Source organism: Daucus carota, chromosome 3 (genome assembly GCF_001625215.2).
Source record: "Daucus carota subsp. sativus chromosome 3, DH1 v3.0, whole genome shotgun sequence".
In the NCBI taxonomy this organism is placed as follows: domain Eukaryota; kingdom Viridiplantae; phylum Streptophyta; class Magnoliopsida; order Apiales; family Apiaceae; genus Daucus; species Daucus carota.
The window spans coordinates 10,194,456-10,218,597 of record NC_030383.2 but is presented as its reverse complement, the minus strand read 5'-3'; the positions used below and the strand labels follow the sequence as shown (position 1 = coordinate 10,218,597).

General features: G+C 34.4%; 2 protein-coding genes across 3 annotated transcripts; one reads left to right on the top strand and one right to left on the bottom strand.

Annotated features, from left to right (window-relative positions):
* The first annotated feature begins 1,553 nt into the window (after window positions 1-1,553).
* On the top strand, window positions 1,554-21,914 carry LOC108214312 (vacuolar sorting protein 18). 2 transcript variants are annotated; one of them, XM_064088723.1, is made up of 24 exons: window positions 1,554-1,695; window positions 1,788-1,953; window positions 5,340-5,558; window positions 5,650-5,789; window positions 6,063-6,158; window positions 6,911-6,978; window positions 9,420-9,521; window positions 9,709-9,853; window positions 10,082-10,225; window positions 10,318-10,437; window positions 10,652-10,708; window positions 11,764-11,823; window positions 13,321-13,428; window positions 13,950-14,092; window positions 14,351-14,429; window positions 14,947-15,009; window positions 15,232-15,362; window positions 16,336-16,441; window positions 17,821-18,009; window positions 19,897-20,124; window positions 20,217-20,372; window positions 20,508-20,666; window positions 21,276-21,398; window positions 21,524-21,914. In XM_064088723.1, exons 2-24 carry the CDS (start codon window positions 1,791-1,793, stop codon window positions 21,695-21,697), a joined length of 2,973 nt encoding a protein of 990 aa, XP_063944793.1. In that variant the 5' UTR covers window positions 1,554-1,695; window positions 1,788-1,790; the 3' UTR covers window positions 21,698-21,914. The 2 variants fall into 2 exon arrangements, with proteins under 2 accessions (XP_063944793.1, XP_063944792.1); XM_064088722.1 differs by having other exon boundaries at window positions 1,559-1,695; window positions 1,767-1,953.
* Window positions 21,854-23,541, bottom strand: LOC108214313 (anthocyanidin 3-O-glucosyltransferase 2). Its single transcript, XM_017386246.2, has one exon. The coding sequence runs from the start codon at window positions 23,421-23,423 to the stop codon at window positions 21,966-21,968; it is 1,458 nt and encodes a 485-aa protein (XP_017241735.1). The 5' UTR covers window positions 23,424-23,541; the 3' UTR covers window positions 21,854-21,965.
* Between the last annotated feature and the right edge of the window lie 601 nt (window positions 23,542-24,142).

Genomic DNA, 24,142 nt, shown 5'->3' with positions numbered 1-24,142 from the left:
AATTAATAGTATTTTATATTTATTTTATTTGTTTAACTATTTATTTTATTTTTGTTATATATTTGTGTATATAGTTTTCTGTGTCCGCAAGTTTCAAGCTATATATTTTCCTATTTTTTGTTTGTAATCCACACATGTTCTTTGTATCCTCGTTTCTAGATCATTCCATGTGATTCTGTGACAGTAGATTTTTGAAATCTGTATCGTTAGATTTTAAAATAAATGGATGAGATCGTATCGATTTTATAATTTTAAAATTTAAATTATGTTTGTAATATATTAGAGCAAATGTAGAAATATTTAAATAATATTTTATATATTACTAATATTTAATCTAATCATAAACTCGAATCTCTTAACAAATCATAATTTATTAATTTCAAATCACTTGATAAATTTATAAAATGTTGAAAAATTATATTAGTAAATTATGTCAAACAAGAACTAATGTTGTATTTGGTTGGGGTGAATGATTCCTCAAGAAATAGAATGAAAAATGAGTGTGTTATAAGTAATTGTCAAGAAATTTCGTCCCCCTCCCGTTACTGACATTATGTGTTGGAGATCCTACCTTCAATTTGAGATAAAATACTCCATTATTTTCTATTCCCAATTTCCTCTCCAACCTCATCATGTGTTAGAGATCTGATTTTCTCATATCCCCCATTTCTTCTCAACTCTCATCATTGCAATTTTGCACTTAATTGTTTTTTATTTCAAAACATTTTTTCTATCTTTATTAGTTTAAGTAAGGATAATTTTACTCACTCTATTTCATTCTTCCCGATCAACTATGAAAAAAAGCCTTAAATATCATATATTGAAATTCAAATGTCCTGAATATCAGATTCCGAAAAAAATGACCCTAAATATCACTGTAACACGCTGCATTATGTAGCGTTAGATTATAAAAATAAAACACTGCTATGTAACGTTCTGAGAGTGATTTTATATGGGCTTGGAATTAAAACGCTAGACGTTACATCATCTCATGTCATCTCATGTTAGATTTTTCAGGATTTGGAGCTATTTTTCTTATGAGTTTGTGCTAAATTAAGGAATAAACGTTATATTCATGTAACGTTTTAAAAAAAATTATAAACATTACATATGTTACATGATATAACGTTATAATTTTGATCCTGAATTTTATATTCAAGATATTATTGATCGAAGGACCAGTACTCAAATGCAGCATAATGTAATTAAAATGTGAATTGGTAGAAATAAGCTATTTAGACTCCTCTGTGAAAGTTCTCCGGTACCTCGGTGACCGTAACTCTGTAAATATATGCACACAACACAAATATATATTGGGCGTCCCGTAACGACGTTGCAGGCCAGTTGATCCGTCAAAAAAAAAAAAAGACGTTGCAGGCCAGTACAATCATCAAACCCGATCCCATACCTCTGGAATACAAATTTCATCTTGCAATCGAGTGTGTAATTTTCGAGCTCGAGTCGTTGCCGAGTAGATCCAAGTGCTGGAGTCTCGTGAACGCTGCGCAATTCATAATTACTAGACACGCATAGATCAGATACGTCTTATTGTGCCAGAAAAAAGCCTCATTGTGCTAATTGGGGCCACTTACATACTGTAAAAGCTAAACCCCCGCCCCACCCTCACTTTTTTATAACAATCCAAGCCACAATTCGACATTTACACAGCTCTACATATCAATTCTCCGATCACAGGTAATTATAATTATTGCATAATAGTGATTTTATATATCTATGTTTTTTTAGTTGTTTTAAGTAACGGTTAGGGTTGAGAATTTGGAATGCAGTATATGGAGGCCGGAAGGCAAGTTTTTACGGTAGATCTTCTCGAAAGATTTGCAGCCAAAGGACATGGAGTTATCACTTGTATGGCGGCCGGGAATGATGTCATTGTGTTAGGAACTAGTAAAGGTTGGGTTATTAGACACGATTTCGGAGTTGGACATTCTTCCGGTATGTTACTTAATTTAACTTCTTGATCAAATTTAAACTGCGCAGTCTTCTTCTAGTTCGTAAATATATTGCTTGTGCACGTATTGTGGAACCTGGTGGTTTTGACTATGATAGAGGTTGGAAATAATATAGAACTAGCATTGTAGCCAGAGCGAATGCTAAATCATATATTACTAGATCGTAAGTTTCTATAATTTTGTTGATTGTGTCAATAAGCTGACACCATTACAAACAGAGCATGTAACCATTCAAAACAACAAAATTATAACCATGTTGTTTTATAATGCCATCATATGTTTGCGGAGGTGTGAGCGTGTTGTGCGGGGATGATACGGCGTTGAATAAAAGTTGTATTAACATATATATGATGTTATTTATGATAAATGTATCAAAAATACCAAGGGAATTCATGATCGAACCATTAGGGAAAGTTATATGTTGCTTGGCTTGCGCCTGCTGATATAGGTTTACGAGAAGGGATCTTTTCAGTGAGAGTGTTAGTTGAAATTGTTCCTTTTTTAATAGTTCACTTTTACTACTTCTTAAAATTAAGAAAATGACCTTCCCGTGTTGCGTCATGCCTAACAATAGGAGAGATTGCCTCACCTCCCTTAGTGTCTTCCTACACCAACTCCGCTACCATTGCTTCTACTTCATCATTGTTTTTACCTCCACACTTATAGTCTCCCCATGCCAAATGATATGCTGCTAGAGTAAACGATTTCTTGTCCAATTAATATTAGACTTTGTTATTGAAGTACCCATGCAGTGCATTCTTTTCTTAAATCGTTCCTCAGCGTCCAGTAAGATTATGGTTCTTGTAAGTGTAACCCCTTTTTTTTCGTTGGTTATTAATGAAATTGCTCCATATTTTCTGGCACTGAATCGGTCCTCTATTCAATTCATGATGCCTTTAGTATCATGAGGAGTCCAACTTTGGTGCAGGTTGTTCTGACCTAAACACTGGACTTGATTTCCGCAGGTTTTCTTGCATACATGATATTCTTGCTTTACTTCTTCGGATGTTCATGTAAATATTAACTTTCCAACAGTAGCTAGGAGATATATACTGGAATCACACATTTTTTAGTCAATTTCATCATTTGTGTAAAATTACCAAGGGTGATAGGAAATCTGATATATAGATAACAAAGGGTTATGACTAGTGTTTCTGCATCCTGGAATAGTAAGAATAAAATAGTCAAACAAACATTTACAATTGAGCATGCAGCCTAAAGTCATTTCTCGTGTAAAATTCAAAATTAATTACGTTTGAAGAGAAGAGCTTTCATTTGCATCTTTAAAGCTTTAGCAATTAGTCCGAAAAATATATAGAATGTTTTCGTATGATTGCTGCAACATTTTATGTTAAGAAACCGTAATACTGAAGCCAAAAAAAAATAAAAATTCTAGAACATTTACCATCAGATAGAGACTCACTTAGATACTGTAATATTTTACTTCAAATTACAATTAGGATGCCTACTTGGTCCAATTTATGTGGGTTATTGTGACGAAAATAAAGAAACGGCCAACCCGTAGATGTTCTCTCACATGATATATGGTTAAACAGGCATACCCCTTGCTCCCAAAACGCTTTTACAAGTTGATCCTCAGAAAAAATATGTACAATTTGGCTTTGAAAGGAGCATATTCTGTATGTGTGAAGCAAGTACTACATTCAGTAAATGATTAATAGGTCTATTAAAGGGCTCGATGTTCTCAGTATAAAGGTTTAATGTTTGATAAACTATTCAAGGGATGTTGGTTAACAATCCCTGGAGAGTACATGATATCATTCAGAAAAGAGAGGCTAAACAAGGTTGGGTACTTGATTAGCTCTGCATTTTACATTTTAAATTAGCATGAGCAGTGTAAATGTACATGACATTTTAAAGTATTATGATAAGGTCATTCTTTTATAGTAGAAATGTAAAAGACACGAATCCAAATATATACAGCAATCAATAGACCTCTTAAATTTTCTTCTTTTTCTGGAGATATCAAGATTACTTTGGAACTAATCATGCTACTGCTGGAACTAATTATTACTCTGCTTTACTCAAAATTGATAACATCTGCACAAACTATATAACTGGGAAACATAGAAGTAGGTGCTGATCTAATTTGTGGTGTACTACCACCACTTTGCATTGAAGCATGTGGGAGATTTTAGTGTGTATCTATGGTTAAAGTGTGCAGCTGAATGCTGCTAGATTTATACTTAAATTGCATTGAACTCTAGATTTGACCCATGTCACACATGACCCATTTATCTGACCTTAAGATACTGGCCTTAATAAAAACCAAACCATACCAAACCAAACATGCTCAGTATATCCCCCGCTTAGAGCAGGGTCTGAGGAGGGTAAAATGTACGCAGACCATGCCCCTACCCTTAAAGTAGAGAGGCTGTTTCCGTGAGACCCCCCCGGCTTAGTGTACAATAAATAAATAGTGTGTGATACAATATAAACATAATACCTTAGCCCATGGTCTTCTTCACATGAGACTTACCTTCGCCCATGATTTTGTTACATGGGACTTACGTGTGTCGCAAAGTCCTCCGCCAATTGAATGATTTGAACGCATTTCTGAAAATGATAACTTGAAAATGGATTCCGCCTTGAATATGATGTTAAATGAAACCAACACCCATGTGCCAGAAGAAGTGTATGATTTCTGAGTAGAGGGGTGAAATATCAATCAAGGCAGTTACGTGGAGAAGAGAGAATGTTCCCTGGCAGTTACTGTGCACATCCCTTCAGAAATCGAATGAATTGATGTGGAAAAGTTGTGTGTAATGAAGAGAGAAATTGCAGGGAGGGAAGAATGATGATGAGGCTGTTGAGTGTGTACTGAAATCTTTTTGTCCCCCCGCAAAAATGAATATCATGTCTTCATAACTGCCTGATGAATTTTAAAATCGTGGAAATTAAATGCAGTTTCTTCGTCGTCTTCGGAAACTTGCGTTGATGATCACCGTCGTCGCCACTGTCACTTGCTCCTTATTCCATCCTAAAGATATTCATGTTTCTAAATTTAAATCATGCAATGCCCAGAGATTCACCATATCCCAACCAACGACTTACTGTTCATTGTTCACCATTTCATTACACCAATTGATCATCATCTTCATTTCTGTTTCATGGATGAAATGATTCAGAAACCACCTCGAAATGCGGTTTTTTGGTTCTAAAAACGTAGTTATACTGGCCTTAATACTGAAACCTTATTTGCAATGTACAGCATTTGCTTTTTATGTTTTTTAAGGGGGAATTCCCTTGGGAGCAATTGTGTTATTCATCTATTTGTTCAATTCAATTCTCTTTCAAGGCTCTCTAGTTTAGGGATACCTCATTAAATTCCTTATATCAACTGTCTAGATATTGATCTGTCTGCGGGTGTGGGTCGACCTGGTGAACAATCTATCCACAGCGTTTTTGTTGATCCCGGGGGCTGCCACTGCATTGCCACTGTTGTGGGCAATGGAGGTGCTGATACATTTTACATGCATGCAAAATGGACCAAACCACGAATTTTAAACAAAATGAAAGGTTTGGTGGTTAATGCTGTTGCCTGGAATAGACAGCAGATAACAGAAGGTAAATAAATTTGTTTTTTTGCTATAAATTAGCCCCTGTATCTACCCATAACAGACTAACCCACTCCACATGTATCTGCAACATTTTTCAGCTTCGACGAGGGAGGTAATTCTTGGGACTGATAATGGCCAATTGCATGAATTTGCTGTTGATGAGAAAGATAAAAGGGAAAAGTATATAAAGTTTCTTTTTGAACTTGCCGAATTACCAGAAGCTTTCAAAGATCTACAGGTTTGTATTTTACCTTTCCTCTTTTCTAAATGACATGTAACACCTTTTCTTGATGACATGTAAGCTTACTTTTCCTCCAGGAGCTTGAGTAATGGCTGTTAATTGCGCTTTATGAACTTGGTTGTTAAGTATATGTGTCATACTTTCTTTTATATTAATGTTAAAAGTCATGATAGTTTTAGGAAGAGAAAGTCAAGAGTCAGACCGTCCAAATTTTCTTCATTTGTAAAGTATCTAATTAAGCTACATTGTCTTCTCGATTTCTCTCTGCAGATGGAAACAGCTAGCACAAGCAGTGGAACTAGATATTATGTGATGGCTGTTACCCCTACACGACTCTATTCCTTCACAGGGATAGGATTACTGGAAGTGAGTTAATGTTTATGTCTATTTTCTTCTGGTTTTCCAATTTACCCAGTTGGCTAGTTGACCTATACATGCAACTAGCAATCTTGTTAGACTATAAAAGTGAATTTGAGCTTTTTAACAATAAAAATTTGTATAGCAGAAAGGTTTGGCCGTAAGATTCTTGCCTATTGGCATACTTGAGGATCAGCACTTTTAGTTACTCTGATCAAAGCTGCTGAGGGAATTGAGGTTGCCTTTTGATGACATTCCTGATTTTTTTTTCTTTTCATTTTTTAGAGTAGCCCTTTGGTCAAGGCTTCTCGGATTCTCCCTCCCTCCCTGCTTCCCTCCATGCACACGTGTCTCTCCATATAAACAATTATTAATGATTAAAGCATACTCAAGCATTTGTTCTATCTTAATGCTTAATGTTGCATTCCTCTTAAGTTGGACTCTGGAATTATCTGGGTGTATGCTTACTTTATACTGATGCATATCTGTAAAGAAGTAACAGCATAGTACTTCTAGATCTGCAGTGGATGAGAAGTCTAAGATATGCTGTTGTCTGTTATCTTTAAAGTATCTTGATCCTGTTGCTAATTTTTCATACTTATTTTATGCATTACAAATATTGTCCCAATTACATTGAAGTAAATACTTTTATATGGCTAAATAAGTTTTCAATATTGTAAACGATGTATAATATACTCCAATGTTTTTTAGAGCTCTCGATGATGCACAAATAAATCCTATTGATTTTCATGAATTTGCAGACCGTCTTTGCGAGCTATACAGATCGTGCTGTTCATTTTATGGAACTTCCTGGAGATATACCGAACAGGTAAGTGTTCTAGTGCTGTTGTAATGTTCGATGCTATAATGAAGTTGATTGATATATCATTTTAATAGTACATTACAATATATTAGCATTTTGAAGAAACATATATCAGAATCTGGTTCATATTACTCCCTCCGTCCCAACCATTTCCTTGCACTTTATTTTTTGGGATGTCCCTTCCAATTCTTTACATTTCAAAACTTACTAAAATAGTAAAGTTATATATATATATATATATATATATATATATATATATATATATATATATATATATATATATATAGGCCAACATTCAAAAGAGGGACTCCTTATATGGAGTTACATAGCGCGCCACTATAAATCATCAATTTTATTATAAATTCTGTTATAGAATACATATAAAACGTGATTCTAATATAAAATAATATAAAATAAATCTATTTTAAGTAATTTAACACTTAAAATTTGATTAAAAAAAATATATTTTCGAAACTGATTCTACAACAGAATAATTCTGGATGATTATTATTCTGTTATAGAATCATGTTGAGATATTGCATAATTTTAGATGATCTTTGGAATAAAAAAATTGTATAACTTCGTTTTCGGTTTAATAATCAAAATTTGCAATTATATTTCATAGAAAATATAATAGAATATATATGATGTATATATTTATAATGGTGTGCTACGTAACTTCATATAAGAGGGTATGTTATGGAGTGCTACCCTATATATATATATATATATATATATATAAACATTATCTACATCCAGTACTTTTTACCACTATACTCACTTTATACATTAAATATAGATCGGTCCCACTACTTTACCCATTTTTCTTTCTCTTTCCCACTACTTTATTCATTTTTGTTAATCTCCGTGCCCAACCCATTTGCAAACAAATGGGAGGGACGGAGGGAGTTTTTAAAGAGAGTTGGCAAGTTCTGTTTGCTTGTTGCAAGAACTCATAAATTTTATTGAGTGAATCATCTGTAAATTCATTGTTATCTGCCACAGGCTGCCAAATGCCACAAGTTAGGTTCGCCTGTTCGTTTGTAATTGGCATAGTAGGAAAACTGTTGTTACTGAGTTGAAATATATCTTTTTACTACCGTATTGATTGTCTGACAATCATGGTGATTGATTTGATTTTACACCTATCCCCCCATTCTATATGGTGGATGATAGTTTTAATTGAAGTAAAAGTTTGTAATCAGGTCTCCCGAATATGACATGGGTAGAGACTGCATAGCTAAGAGTCCATACTATACTTTTAAAAACTAAACATCAAAAAATTATTAGTTTGTTGGGCTAAATCACATAAGAATATGGATTATTTGATCCTTTGAGCAAGACTAGAATCATAAAAAAAATTGACCTTTTAAATAAGATTGGGTAGTATTAATATGAATATTGTGAATGAGTAATCTCTTGGGTAAGAATAGATTATTTATAAATAGGATTTTGTCAGGAATCAAATGTTCTATAAGTGTATATTTGAGTGTTTTTGTGTTTCTTGTTTATATGAGTGCAGTAAAGTGAAATTACAGCAATTGATTGCAAATAAGAGAAGAGATTTAGAAGAGTGAGAGGGAGAGATATAGAACAGATAGAAGATAGATAGAGAGATAGAGTGCAGGAGAAGAAATGTGAGGGAGAGTTAGTTATAGAGAGAGAAAGTAGAGAGCGAGTTTGGAAAATAGAATTCCATTTTCTGTAAAAATATCATATCCGTCACATACAACTCCTGAAGTCTATTTATAGACTTGCTGGCATTCCAACTACTATTGAAAGTACTATCCTTATTACTACTTATTCTTTTTATTCTTTTACGATTCCCTCTCCTGACAGATTTAAGAACTGAAAACAGATTTTTTTTTCCCTAAAGATAAAAAGATAATTATAAAGTAAGACAACAAATTATATATAATAACCTATATGGTAAAACATATAGTAGTACCCTATATATTTTATACATGTTATTATTTATTTAAGATTTACATCCACTCTATTCCAATATTTGTTTATCTTATTTAAAAATACTTCAAACCCTATTAGACCTGTAGTTATGTATATGTTAATTTCGTAAGATAATTTATATCATTTTATATATGTTCATTTCTATTTGCAACTGGCTTATAATATTATATTTTATATAATAATACAAGTCAATTTATATAATATGTTTAATCCTATTTAATATCTAACACACACACACACACATTTTAGTTCGTATTTGAATTTTTTTTTTTGTATTATATTACTAGAAGACAGGTTCTCAGCGAATCTTGTTTCCATTTTATAAGCTGTCACCTAAAAATGAGTCTTATTTAATCCCAAGATAAATCCATTTCAAGGAAAATGTGTGTTTCCAAGTTTCTGATTTAGAATATATGCTGTGAAGTCTGGATTTATTTCTACATCAAATAGAAATCACTTTTATTATTTGTGTCTGGCAGTGAGCTTCATTTCTTTATCAAGCAGAGACGAGCAGTACATTTTGCATGGCTTTCTGGAGCTGGTATCTACCATGGTGGGCTAAATTTTGGGGCACAACATAGGTACAAGATGCTATTCATCATCCTTTTCCAATTTTGTACTGTAAGAATGAAAATGTCTGTGGATGTTGCTTGTCGTTTTAGAAATTTGATTTTGTATGTCATTTGAATTTGTACTGCATACCTTGATTTTGGTAGAAAGAGAACTTGATGTTTAGAATGGAATTTTTTGCTGTTATGTCACTGATAGTTCACCCAATGGGGACCAAAACTTTGTGGAGAACAAGGCTCTTTTAGATTACTCAAAGCTGATTGAAGGTGCTGGGGCCACTAAACCTAGTTCTCTTGCTGTTTCTGAATATCACTTTCTGCTGCTTATTGGGAATAAGGTTAAGGTGCGTCTGTAAACTATTTTTTACTATCAACTGCTTTAATTCCTTGATCACACATACCAGTTTTATAGACTAGCTTTGCTTTCTTATATTGGAAATGGTTAAGATTTACTGTAGATGATATTAAGAGGTGTCTTCTTGTTTGCTGAGCATTTTTGTAGATGCACGTGAGTCTTGCTTTGTAATCTTGACCCCTTTATTCCTTCTTTTTTCTATTGTAACATCTTAAAGGTAGTAAATCGTATTAGTGAACAAATTGTGGAAGAACTTCATTTTGATCAAACATCAGAAGCAGCATCAAGGGGTATACTTGGATTGTGTAGTGATGCCTCTGCTGGATTGTTCTACACATATGATCAGAACTCGATCTTTCAGGTCTGATTTTACATTTTTTTAAATTACTATAGCAACGTAATGACATTGTTATGTAATGTACTCTTCATTCTTTGAATTTGATAACGAATTAGGTCTCTGTGAATGATGAAGGCCGAGATATGTGGAAGGTATATCTGGACTTGAAGTTGTATGCTGCAGCTTTGGAAAATTGTCGCGATCCATTTCAACGAGACCAAGTCTATCTAGAGCAAGTCAGAATTTTCTTAACTTAATTATAGGCTTATCACTTCAAAGTTCTAACCATAAGCTGTTTTTATTCTATATTTGGCCGTTACATGCCTATCACTGAAATTTTTAATCATTAGCTGTTATATTCTTATATTTGTATAAAAATCATATATTGGCCCAACAGACTTCATTCACAGTATTGGAATATATGTTGACCTATAGTGATTATGACCACAGGCTGAAGTTGCTTTTTCTGCTAAGGATTTTGTCAGGGCAGCATCTTTCTATGCAAAAGTAAGTTATTCTACAGTTTTATATTTTTCTTTGTTGCAATGTAGTATACTTTCACAACAGAAGCTATGTTTATGTATTATACAATTTGACCCAGGCGTCAGAGTTTGTCATCCTCATTCGTTGGGTAATTGTGCCTAACATTTTGCTCTTGCAGTCTTGCTCGAGATATCTAAAATATAACACTTTTACATAAAGAAGTAAGATTATGAATGTCCTAAGTCGTAACATGTTTACATCAGGCGTTTAAGCTAAAACTAAATCGGCATCTTTGATATCCTTGTGGCATAGCCAGTATACTTCTTGGAAGATGAACATAGAACATTGGCGAACTGCATAGTAAACAACGTAATTTATTTGAGTTATGTTTGTTTTTGATGTGTGTATATAATCATTTCTCCTGCTACGTTTTATGAAATTTGAGGTAGGGGATTGTGCAGTTTTATGTGAATTGTTTTAAGTGGTAGAAAGTAGAAGGAATTATGTATATCATGGATTTGGATTTTTTGGAGTCCTGTTTTTCTGAGTATTAGTCCCAGTCACTTCAAATTAAATACTTTATAAACTTATTGAAATCTTTTTGTGAGTAATATTGAAGCACATTTTTAAATAGGATAATGTTGAGTTTTTTTTCTTGTCATCAGTCCTTGTCACTTAATATTTGTTTAAAGTTATTTAATTGAACCCTTGATTTTAAGGAAAACGCAAGAATTTTAAGTTGAAGGAAAGGTCAATTTTTGCTCTGTGGTCAACATGGGTACTGAGCATTGCTTAATGACGTATGTAAGATATCACATATTAACTAAAGCTGTAATCGAGTCCTTTCATCTATTTATGACAAGAATATAAATCTTTCATGGTCATCTTTGGCACATACCCTAATTTTAGAATAAGATTGTGGTACTATGTGGAGAAATATGCCATATTTTTTTTATAGTCTATCTTATATTTGTTTTGTTTGTGTTATTTATATATTGCAAATTACTTTATTCATTGCTGTTTTGCTTTTTATCTACTAAAAAGAAAACCTTCTTGACGAGGCTAATTAAACTTTACAGATCAATTACATATTGTCTTTCGAAGAGATCACATTGAAGTTTATTAGCATTGGTGAACAGGTATGACTCATTAATTCCATTCTATCAATTTGTATGAAAGATAGTAATATTTCAATGTGATGAAACAAATCAGCATATTAGAGCATTTTGAATTAAGTTGCCGTTACTTGCCAAATCATCACATATATTATTTTGACTTCTCTCTGTTCCAAGTCAATTTTGGCAACATTTACTAAAACTCCAATATTTAGCATCCTTAAAAAGTTGCCTATGTGGATCCATATATTACAATACATCTAACTATTAAATTTTGATAAGTTATTATGACATATACTTGTTGCACATATATGTGTACTTTAATCATTTGGGGAAGTTGCCAACATTTGGCAAAATTGGTTGGCAGTCTTTTGCCAATTTCTCAACCCCAATAGGTGGGCAAACCAAGAGTGTCATGCCACATCACTATAGCCAACCTCTTAACAATCTCTATTGGAGATGCTCTGAATCCCAGCCTGAAGGCCCTGAACCTGTATCATTTTTTGTTATCTAACATATAGCTGCAATCTTCTACAAATTCACTTTTGACCATTTACTTTATGCACATCTCTATTAGATTCTTTTAGCTTATAATTTGCTTCTGGCCTCTATTAATCTGCTATATCTTTCTCTATCACTTTTAAATGTTTGTCAGGTCTCTTTATTCATTCTTTATGAGCCACCTCTCTCTCTCTCCCTCCCCCCCTCCCTCTCTATGTTATATTATATTGCTTGTCCTTAACATTTATGGATCCAAAGCATTGTTCTTGTCTATGTTGCAATATTATATTCTAATATTGGAAAACTTTGTAATGAGGTCCAGCAATTAAAGTTTTTTTAGTACACACAACCTTTACAGAGTTCAAATTACTGGAAACATGTGAAATATAATGAGAACAATTAACTTGGGGGTGGAAAGAGCAATATTTTAAAGTATAATTTGAGAAGTTTTTCTTCAACTCACGAGGTCAGGAATTCAAATTTTACAAATTATAGGTGTTACTTAGAAATACACATCTTAGAGTGCTAAGGATTTTACTGGATTGCTTTAATATATAATCAGACTTGGCCAACTCATCATACAATGATACCTTTTCCGGATAAACAGACAGAATATACTTTGTTCAGTATTTAAGCTCTAAGAAACAGATATGATACATCCACTCATGCCGGTTTTTAATTTAGCCGTAACTCGTAAGTCATGGTGAATTTTGTGGCAACTCGCAAGTCAATACTTTGATTCTTATAGTATATATATTTGAGATGTGTAGAAGTTATGGTGTTGAAAATTAGGTAAAGATGGTTTAGAGTTCATTCGTTTTTTTTCCCCTTTTTTACCAAACTTAGTATAGTTGGTCAATATAACGATACTTGTACATATTCTATTATTAGCTTCTTAACAGCATTAATACTAGTTCATAGTTCAGCATGAAACATATTATATCATGAATACCAGACGTGCTATCATAAAATCTTATATGTGAACTATGTTTTTTTTCCATTTTTTTACTTTATTGGCAGGATTCTCTGAGAACTTTCCTGTTACGAAAGCTTGACAATCTTGATAAAGCTGATAAATGTCAAATCACTATGATTTCAACATGGACAACTGAATTGTACTTGGACAAGGTTTCTTTCTCAAAATTTCTTCCTCCTGGATGGCTATTTTCCTAATTTTTGTTTACGTTATGAAGTAGCCAAAACAAACATATGATATAGCAGTTGTACTATTCACGGTGCTGCAACAATATGTTTTATGTTCCATCTCTTCTCTAAATGCATAAAAAGAGTGATCAGGTCTTCAGAATATTCATCATTTGTTTGGCGTAAATTGGAGATGGTATTGTGCTATTTGAGGGTACCACTTAATGTTATTATGCAGTGTTAGCTTGACTATCAAGGTGTGTCGATGTCAAAAACAAATGTCTCATTTTGCTGAAACAACCTTCTCAGATGAATATGTAGTAATAGCTTGTTATTAGTATAATAGTATCAATCTTTTCTTTGTTTTGCTCAATCTACATGACAGACATGTATTACTGGAGACATGTTTTATACATGTTTCTGTTTGAAGTAATGTTATGTGAACTTGATGAAGGTTACTTCTAGTATTTCATTGTTAACAAATTTGGATTTGCATCAATTACCAGATCAATAGATTGCTCCTGGAAGATGACACGACTACCGAGAGTCGTAGTCCAGAATATCAGTCGATCGTAAAGGAGTTTCGTGCTTTTCTTAGTGACTCCAAGGATGTGTTGGATGAGGCAACTACAATGAAGCTATTAGAAAGGTTGTTCATGCTGTAGTTTCTTGCCATGCAACGATGTTTATTATATACACATACATACATATATATGTATGTATGTGTGTCTATATATACATACAGTATATTAAAATTTTTTATTTGTAAAGATATGATTGGCATGTTCCTTTGTGCACCGACAAACATCAGTTGTTCACCATCTCAAAATAGCTTGATTATCTTTCCTTCAGTAGCCGATACTATGTCATGCTAATTTCTTTTCCTTGATGATGCTGCTTCCTGCAGTTATGGTAGAGTTGATGAATTGGTATATTTTGCTAATCTGAAGGAGCAGTACGAGATTGTAATTCATCATTATATTCAGGTTAGTTGCTATGCTATTGAGGTTATGCAATTGTAGACAGGTTGTGACGTATAAAAAACATATAGGTACACTTAAAGTCAATAAGAAGGGGAGTGATGAGTTGGAACGTTCCATTCCTCAAACTTAATGAATCACTTGTAGGGGTGACTAAAACCGACGTGAACTGTCCAATTATGGTTCAGTTAGTTTTCTTCGGAAATATATAAAATAAGTTCGTTTTTTCTCAAAAATCCTGATTCAGCCGAAGCGACTGAATTTTTGTATATTATTACTATTATTCATCAATAAACAATGTTTATAAACTAAAGTATACATTTACTCTAAAAATTGTAATCCCTACTGTCTGCACATCTGCAGTTTGCCCCTTTTAACATTTCACTTCGCATCGCATCTCCTATTCCAGTCCATCTTCCCCCCCTGCCTCCTTGCCATCATAGTCCTTTTAGGATGTCGGTAGTTGTCCATATTATTTTCCTCTTGGCTAGATTCAGATGTTTTTGTTCTGTTTCTCCCTCAGCAAGGTGAAGCAAAGAAAGCATTACAAGTGCTTCAGAAGCCATCTGTTCCTGTTGATCTTCAGGTATACACTGATACCCAAACTTTAGGATTAGGGTTGAATTATTTTGTTGTCGTACCATGTACAAATTTTTTATCATGCTCCACATAGTGCTCTTTATAGAGATCAACTTTTGATTATTTTCCCCTCTTTGATTTGTGATGCCTCTGCCATCTTGTTAGATGCTGGCATACATGAGTTATGTATGACCAAGATGCACAATGTAATAGATTTTTTATGCTTCAGTACAAGTTTGCACCAGAGCTCATCATGCTTGATGCGTATGAAACTGTTGAGTCGTGGATGATCACCAAAAATTTGAATCCCAGGAAGCTGATTCCTGCCATGATGAGATATTCAAGTGAACCACATGCAAAGTAAGGTGGAGTTTTTTGTTTTGAAACAATTTAATATATATTATTTTCAAGTGATTGCATAAAGCTTATTGAGTTTGAACTTTTAAGAATATTTACATTTAATGAAAGTTAGCTATTGATGTTTCCTATCAATTCTGGAACATCCACAAATGAGTAGTACATTTTATCAATATGACCTCTTTCTGGACTGAGGAATGAATGTTTTTCACTCTAAAATGCAGACTAATAGTCATTTACACATATGTTTTGCGAATAGTGGACCAGACTAGTGTTTATTATTTAAAATGTGTAGGGTTATCTACTCATTTACTCAGTAAGAACCATGCATATGCATACAACTACTTGAAATGCTCCTGATCCAAGAATCATGTTCTTAAACTTCTGATTAGTAATTAAATTCATCTTCTTGAGTTATGATATACTAGTATATTAGTAGATCACTAATACCTATTATCCAAATGACCTGCAATTTGTTTCCATTCTAAATCTCCTAATAAACAAGGCCAAGACATAGATGCATCTCTTTTCTCGTTACAAGTTATTATAAATCTTTTAGAAGTAAATAAGTATACACTTGGTTAAATCAAATGAAACATGAGACTCTAGCTTTCCTCACCCTTCTTTTTATTATGAGTGTTTGCATCTTAAGAAAGTCAGTTCTGTTAATTATTTATTCAGTCATTTAAGTCTTCACTCTTTTCAAAGTTAGTGCTAATACCTGCTAATACCTGTCGGTAGTTGTACTTTCCAGATAGTAGGTAGTATTTGACCAGTAATATATTGAGTTTGCATTTTAAAGTGAAGTCCTACCTCCCAAATATTGTCACAAAGAACTAGTTTATTTATTTAAGGTAAATAAGATTGACTTGCAGTTTACATTTTGGTTTCTAGTAATGTAGTTGTAGTTTTTATTGTGTTCTTCTCTTCTTCTGTAAAAAGTGTTGCATTAACTGGTCCTATTTACTAAATGCAGGAATGAAACCCATGAAGTAATAAAATATTTGGAATTTTGTGTACATCGTTTGCAGAATGAGGATCCTGGGGCTCATAACTTGTTGCTTTCCTTGTATGCGAAGCAGGTATATCCAGAATCCAGTGACAAGAATTCTACCTGCATGGAGTCTTTGTTATTAGCTTTCTGATGACTGAATATAAGCATTCAGTTTCAAATTTTAACATCAGTTGATCTTAAAAGTTTGGTTTGAGTTCATAACTTTATGAATTTGATGTAAATCTGTCTCTCTATGAATTTGAAACTTTTGAATGAGGTAAACAAAATGATAGCCGTGGTATGTAGTTGGGCTTATTATTTATTTAGTTGCACTGCAACCTGGTGGCTTTGTTTTCTTTAATTTGTTATTAAGCAAACCAAGCCAAACAAAATTATAGACATGGTATACAATCTCCCTCCAACTTGGTGGCTAATGTTGTTATTGCTAATTAAGCAACCCCTGCATTAGTTTGTCAACATCCTGCAAATTAGTTGAAGTTGTACCCATTATGTTTAATTGTTTAATCACAGCAGTATCACATTTCATCTTACTTGTTACTTGTAGAATCAATTTTATAAAATAATCCGCTTTATTAGAATTGTAGCGTAACGATCCTGATGTTCTGTTTGGTTGGATATAAAATGGAAATATAATGAAACAAATCTTAAGGAGATTAGTGGTGGAGGAGAAGGGTGAATTGTGGGAGAGTCACAAATATGATATGGTACAGGATTTCTATGATGAGAATGCAAAGGATGTTATGATTCTTGAATTTGTAACTTTATCACATTTAATTTAAATTTGTCTCAGTTAGAAGGAATTAGAAAATTTGGAATTCACCAAACAAAATGATAAGGATGGCATGTAGTTTGGCTTACTATATGGTTTAAATTTAACTTGCTGCGTTGAAAATTGTTAATTAAGCCACCCAAGCACTAGTTTGTCGATACCTCTATTTGCAAAATATTGTCAAAGCTGTGACATAATGTTTAATTCTTTAATCACATTTGTATTGCATTTTATCTGTATTTAAAGAATTAACTTCTTGAGCTGACCTGTTTATCAAAATAACAGTGTTACGATTCTAGTGTTCATTTTGGTTGGATAGAATAGAATGAGGTATGAGTAGAACGACAAAATGTCAAGGGTATTAGAAATGGAGAAGAAGTATGAAGTAGGTGAGAGTCACATACCTGATAGGGTGCTGAATTTCAATGATGTGATGAGGATTCATTTGTACATTGGCGGGATTGAACTGTAGTTCAGATATTTAGAACTGAATGGAGCAGCCGGCAGGTGATGCATAATGAGTTATCATTCTCACAAGCAAATCACAGCATAAATTCCTAAATAACCATCCTTAGTTTTACTACCATACCATGTTAGTCTGTGTGTGTACAATTTGATCGGTTGCATATGATCATCATCTAATTCAACTTTTAAGATGCCTTCTTTCTAATGTTCAGGAAGATGAAAGTTCCCTGTTGCGGTTCTTGCAATGTAAATTTGGCAAGGGGCGACCGAATGGCCCTGATTTCTTTTATGATCCTAAATATGCGCTGCGCCTTTGCCTCAAGGAGAAAAGGATGCGTGCTTGTGTACATATATATAGCATGATGTCTATGCATGAAGAAGCAGTTGCTCTTGCACTTCAGGTAACACAGTGTCCTAAGAATGAGCAGATGTATCATGTCTGTGTACTCGTCTTATTACATATCTTAATAGCTTAATATGAAAGGATATATTAATTTTAGAAAGAATATGTAGATCATACATAGATTCATTTTGATTATAGCAGTTATGATTTCAATTAACATGATTTAGTCATGACAGTTTGAATTCCTTGTGCATCTTTTGTGTATGGTACATAGATTGGCGTGTAAAGCAATGTAAAGGTATTCCTTGTCATGTAGCCAAACAAAAATAAATACTCCTTGTTCCAGTATGCTTTAGCTTTTGCTAGGATACCGTTGGCCAAGTCACTAGATCAAAGCATCATATCTATAGGGTGACAAGGTCCTCAATTACCTAAGTTTTACCAATTGGCATTCTTAATCATTATATATCCATCCTTTTATGGTATTACTATATAATCTGATAAATGATTAGTTGTTACTCCCTCCACCCCACCCATATGCTTACATTTAGGTTGGGCACAAAGATATAGAAGAGTGTATAAATAGTGGGGAGTGTAGGAAAAATGGGTAAAGTGGTGGGAACAATCAAGATTTGATTGATTGATTTGGAAAGGTGGATGAATGTAGTGGGTGTGATTGAAATTTTATTCTCCCCCCATCCTGGTTCTCTAGTCCTCATATTGTTGTTCCTTTGTCCCAAAAAGGTTGCCCATATTAGGTTAGTCCGGGGGGGGGGGGGGGGTGGTGTAGGGAGAATTATAATAGTTTACTACTTTTAGAAGTTTTGAACCGTAAACAAATGGTGTGGGACATCCAAAATGAAAAATGTAAATAATTAGCTGGGAAGAAGGAGCATAAGTTATTTTTTCACTATCAAGCTGGCCTTTTACAACTAATTGGATTTTATATTTAAGGGGTCGTTTGGTTCGACAAGTGGGATGGGTTGGAATGAGGAATCGGGTTAAGCCGGTATGGGTTTGAGGTATCATATCTGAGATCATGTGTTTGGTTGAGGGCTGTAATCGATATATACAATATTTGTAAAAAATAAGTTATTAATTTATATTAATTAAAAATATTAGTAAAATTATTATTGTTATATATGTTTGCATCATTGATTTAATTTTGTATCAAACATTAATATTTCATTACTTATATAGAGATAAAAAAAATCAAAAATGAATGCATCTCATACCCACCTCCCCACTTGGGTATCAAAAACCCATATATTAAGGGTCGTTTGGTTCATGGGTTTCTGGAATCAGGTATGGGGTTTGTCCATTCCAAACCCATACCTAGTGTTTGGTTGAGAAAAATAAAATCTGAAACCCATACCTTAAACCCCCAAGGTATGGGTTTTTGATACCCAAGTGGGGAGGTGGCTTTGAGATGGAGGTATGAGATGCATTTTTTTTTTTTTTTTTGTCTCTATTTACATAATGAAATATTAATGTTTGATACAAAATTAAATCAATGATGCAAAAATATGACAATAATAATTTTATTAATATTTTTAATTAATATATATTAATAATTTATTTTATACAAAAATTATATATATTGATTCCAGAACTCAATCAAACACATGATATCAGATATGATACCTGAAACCCATACCAGTTTAACCCGATTCCTCATTCCAACCCGATACCACTCCTCGAACCAAACGACCCCTAAGGGTTTTAAGGTATGGGTTTGAGATTTTGTTTTTTCCAACCAAACACCAAGTATGGGTTTGGAATCAAACCCCATACGTGATTCCAGATACCCATGATCTAAACGACCCCTAAAATGGTTTTTATACTCTTATATGTTATGTTTTCCATGATACACATTATTGATAAATTTACCTTTTCACTTTAAGAGCTTGAACTATAAAGTCTTTAATTTTCTTTTGATACCTAGGTTGATCCAGAGCTTGCTATGGCTGAAGCTGACAAGGTAGAAGATGACGAAGACTTGAGGAAAAAATTGTGGCTTATGGTTGCCAAGCATGTTGTTGAGCAGGAGAAGGGAACTAAAAGAGAAAATATTCGGAAGGCAATAGCATTCTTAAAGGAAACTGATGGGTTGTTAAAGATCGAAGATATTCTGCCTTTCTTTCCTGATTTTGCCCTGATTGATGACTTCAAGGTAAAATTATTTGGTGAGAGTCCTTGTTTGTTTCGTCTAAAGAAAATAAAACTTGCTTTCTGTTCAACTAGCTTCCTCAACTGTGCCTGTAGGAGGCAATTTGTTCATCATTAGAGGATTATAACCAGCAGATTGAAAAACTGAAGGAGGAAATGAATGATGCGACCCATGGTGCAGATAACATCAGAAATGATATTAGTGCTCTTGCTCAACGCTATACTGTAATCGAACGTGACGAGGAGTGTGGGGTAATATTCAAATGATACCTTCTGCATAATGTTTTTGAGTTGATTTAACCTCTACTTGATTCTATTACATGTTAAAGTTATATAAATGGCCAAGTTGATATTGTTGATAGTTCTATTACTTCTTGCAATGATTAGGTTTGCAGGAGGAAGATTTTGACAGCAGGTGGGGACCATCAGGTTAGGGGTTATTCATCGGTAGGGCCAATGGCACCTTTCTATGTCTTCCCATGTGGACATGCATTCCATGCCCAATGCCTAATTGCCCATGTGACAAGGTGTACGGACCGAACCCAAGTAAGTTTCACGGTTTTTCTGTACATGTCACTTCATGTACAGCACATCTCCGGTTGGTATCAAGTTGAAACAATATTATTATATTTTAAGCAAGGAGAAGAATTACTTCTGGTTCCATCCATTGAGCTGGTATCCTCATTTACAAGCTCTCGAGTCTTTACCACCAATCTGAAACTTCATTGCAAATCTACACGACATAATAAGATAGTTGTATTGTTTGTTATTAAGCTGTCAAATGTGTCATACCAATACCTAAAATGTGATTGGTTAGAGGTGATATTATTTGAGATCATCTTTGCAACATGTCCTATTAAAGAAATCAAGTGTGTGAATACTTTAACATCAAACTAAATTAGGTTTTTTAAAGATTATGGATTTGTCATATCTCATACGGAGTAACATATATCATAGCTGCTGGTATTAGGAAATATGTTCCAGATCATAATTCTGAAATGTTCAACTGAAGACATATTTCTATCTCAAATTTGATGCATCGATTTTGCAAGACTGCAGTCTTAAGTGGAACAGTTCCCTTTCTTCTGTAAGTGGTTTAAAGGGTTTGTTGGATATAATCCTGTTGGCTTATTTCTGTCGTGCTTGATGTTGCAGGCAGAACTTATACTTGAATTACAGAAGCAACTTACTTTACTCGGTAATGAGCCGAAGGAAAATGTTAATGGTGGCTTAACCAGAAATGAAACGATAACAAGCATGATATCACCAGTTGACAAGGTTTGCTCATTTTTCTGATTTCTTCAGGGGACTCATTTGCCTATGTTCTGTTATGCTATTAAATCTTCAATCGTAAATATATTCATGAAGATATGAATTTTACTTGCACATTCACATGTTTGCAGATAAGATCACAGTTGGATGATGCTGTTGCTAGTGAGTGCCCTTTTTGCGGTGATCTGATGATCCAGGAAATTTCTTTGCCTTTTATTCTCCCTGAAGAAGCGCTGCAGTTTTCATCGTGGGAGATAAAGCCACAAAACATGGTTGGTCAGAAGAGTCTATCTATCAATGGATGATCGATCTCAAGACCTGGCCCCAGTCATTCTGTGAAGTACCCATATAAGTTGTGATTGTACAATTTTGCATTTTGTATATTAGTAAGGATTGTATATCTTAGCGTTTTCTGATGCACAGTTTGTGTAGAGCTTCTAAATACCTGATATGATTTGAGATTTCTATAAAAATGCCTTCTATGAGGAGGAACATTATGAAATCCTAGGTTTTTTTTATGCACATTTTGTGTAGAACTTCCAAATATGCAAGCAGATGTAAAGTTTTGTGTCTTCACATTACATTCCGTATGAAATTCCCAAGCGACTCGTAAGATGATCCACCTTCTTGCATGTTCTCCCTGCTTTTCTCTTTCATTTGGGCCACCTTCCTTCTGATAACCTTACCATCTTCTCCTAGAATCAATCTCCTTATTCCTTTTTCTACTGATTCTGCTTTAATGAGTAGATCAACAGAAGCTTTATCTTTGTAGTCATGATCTGGAACTGTGGCGGGGATCTCGACAGCCAAGCCGAGTTCCTTCACCATCTGAAATGCATTCAGCTTTTGTTCAGCATATAATGGCCAAGCAAGTAGAGGAACACCACACCACAAGCTTTCCAATACAGAATTCCATCCGCAGTGTGACACGAACCCTCCAATCGCTCCATGTGACAGGACTGCCAGTTGCGGAACCCATCCCATAATTTTACCAATTCCAGATGTCCTAGTCATGAACCCTTCTGGCAACAGGTCCTCAAAGTTTCCTGCTTCACTCGGAAAGTCTGGCTGGTTAGCTGTTGGTGGTTGTCGCAATACCCAAACAAATGGGCACTTGCTCTGCTCAATCCCATATGCTATCTCTCTCACTTGATCTACCCCAAAGCTTCCCATGCTCCCAAAGCACAAGAAAACAACAGATGACGGAGCCTGATCATCAAGCCATTTCATCAACCCGTCTGACGCTTGCGGCGTAGACTGGTAGATAACTGGTCCCACCGCTTGGATTTCAGGAATACTAGACTTGCCATACCAAGACGAGGAATCAAGAACTGAAAATGAAGACAGTGGATATGACTCAAGTTCCTGAAAAGTATTGACCAAAATCCCCTTAGCCTTTCTACAACCGCGAGCATACCTCAGGAACCTTGCAGTCCAAGTCGCATAATCCGCCAATAGCGAAGGCAACACAGCTGGAGGAACTGGTTGAACAAAGCCAGGCATGCGTAGATCAGTAGTAGCGTACTTCAACTTACCAGTGTCTTCTTTAAGCTCATCTTCCAGTGTTTGAAAACGTAACATGACACCAAGAAAACCTGCGCCAGACGTGAAGAACACGTAGCCCGGGATTCCAAACTCATCAGCCACTAGCTCAATCAAAGTAGACGACAACAAATCAACAACAACAGCATCAACTCCATGCTGGACGATAAGTTGAGATATAGTATGTAATATTCGAGGCTTGTGATATTGTATGAGTTCATCAAAAATAACACCTCTGTTTGTGGAACTCCATTTATGCTCAAGTGGTGGCAAGGTTACAAAGCAGAGACGTTTGTGCATCATAGCGGAACATAGAGTATCTATAAAAGTATTGACCTCGGACTGAGCAGGTAGTTTGATGAGAATGAATGTGATTGAGAGTTTTGGCTCAAGATTTAGCATGAGCTTAGCTAGCTGCACAAAAGGCATCAAATGACCTATCAATGGGCTAGCAATGAACACCAATTCTTTGCCCAATCTTTCCTCCATTTCTTGCTTGTGCTTTGTATCTTATGATTTTGTATTTTGTGTCAACTGGCCTTGCTTTACTTAAAGCAGTGAATTTGTAATTGTAACTATTGAAGGGTGTAGATGAATGATTGTGTTGCTATCCAATGAATTAAGTACGTGGCACTAAATTGTCTAGACGTTTTGCAGATATCTTTAAAGATGTATTGAGGCTCTTGCCTCTAATTTCTCAAGGAAGACATAGTTTTCATCTAGACCTACATCAACAGAACAGACTAGACATCAACTGACCTGCAAATTGCGGAAAAAGACACCAAACAAATTATTCGAAATCCGGACTGACATCTGAAAGTTAATGATAAGTAATTTTTAGGACCAGATTTTTTTTTTTGGAAACTTAACTGCGTCAATCATTTTTATAGATCTGAGTGCCAGCACGTTCCTGTGACATAAGTTCCATGCAGAAGGATTGGCTTGGTACAAGATAGAATCTGTTACTTGGACTCGGGAAGTGTACATGTTTTTGGAAATAAGTGTCCAAGTCCGAGCATCCGATATCTTAATGTCTAAGTGTCTGACACGACACGGGTGCTCGAAGAAAAAATGAAGAGATCTGACTAAGACACGATAAAATTTGTTTCTGCAGAATTTTCTTTTCAATGCACTTGTTGGGATGAATATTCCACGGGTGTTGATATACTTGTTCAAGAAATGCATCTCTATGTCTATTTTAAGAGATT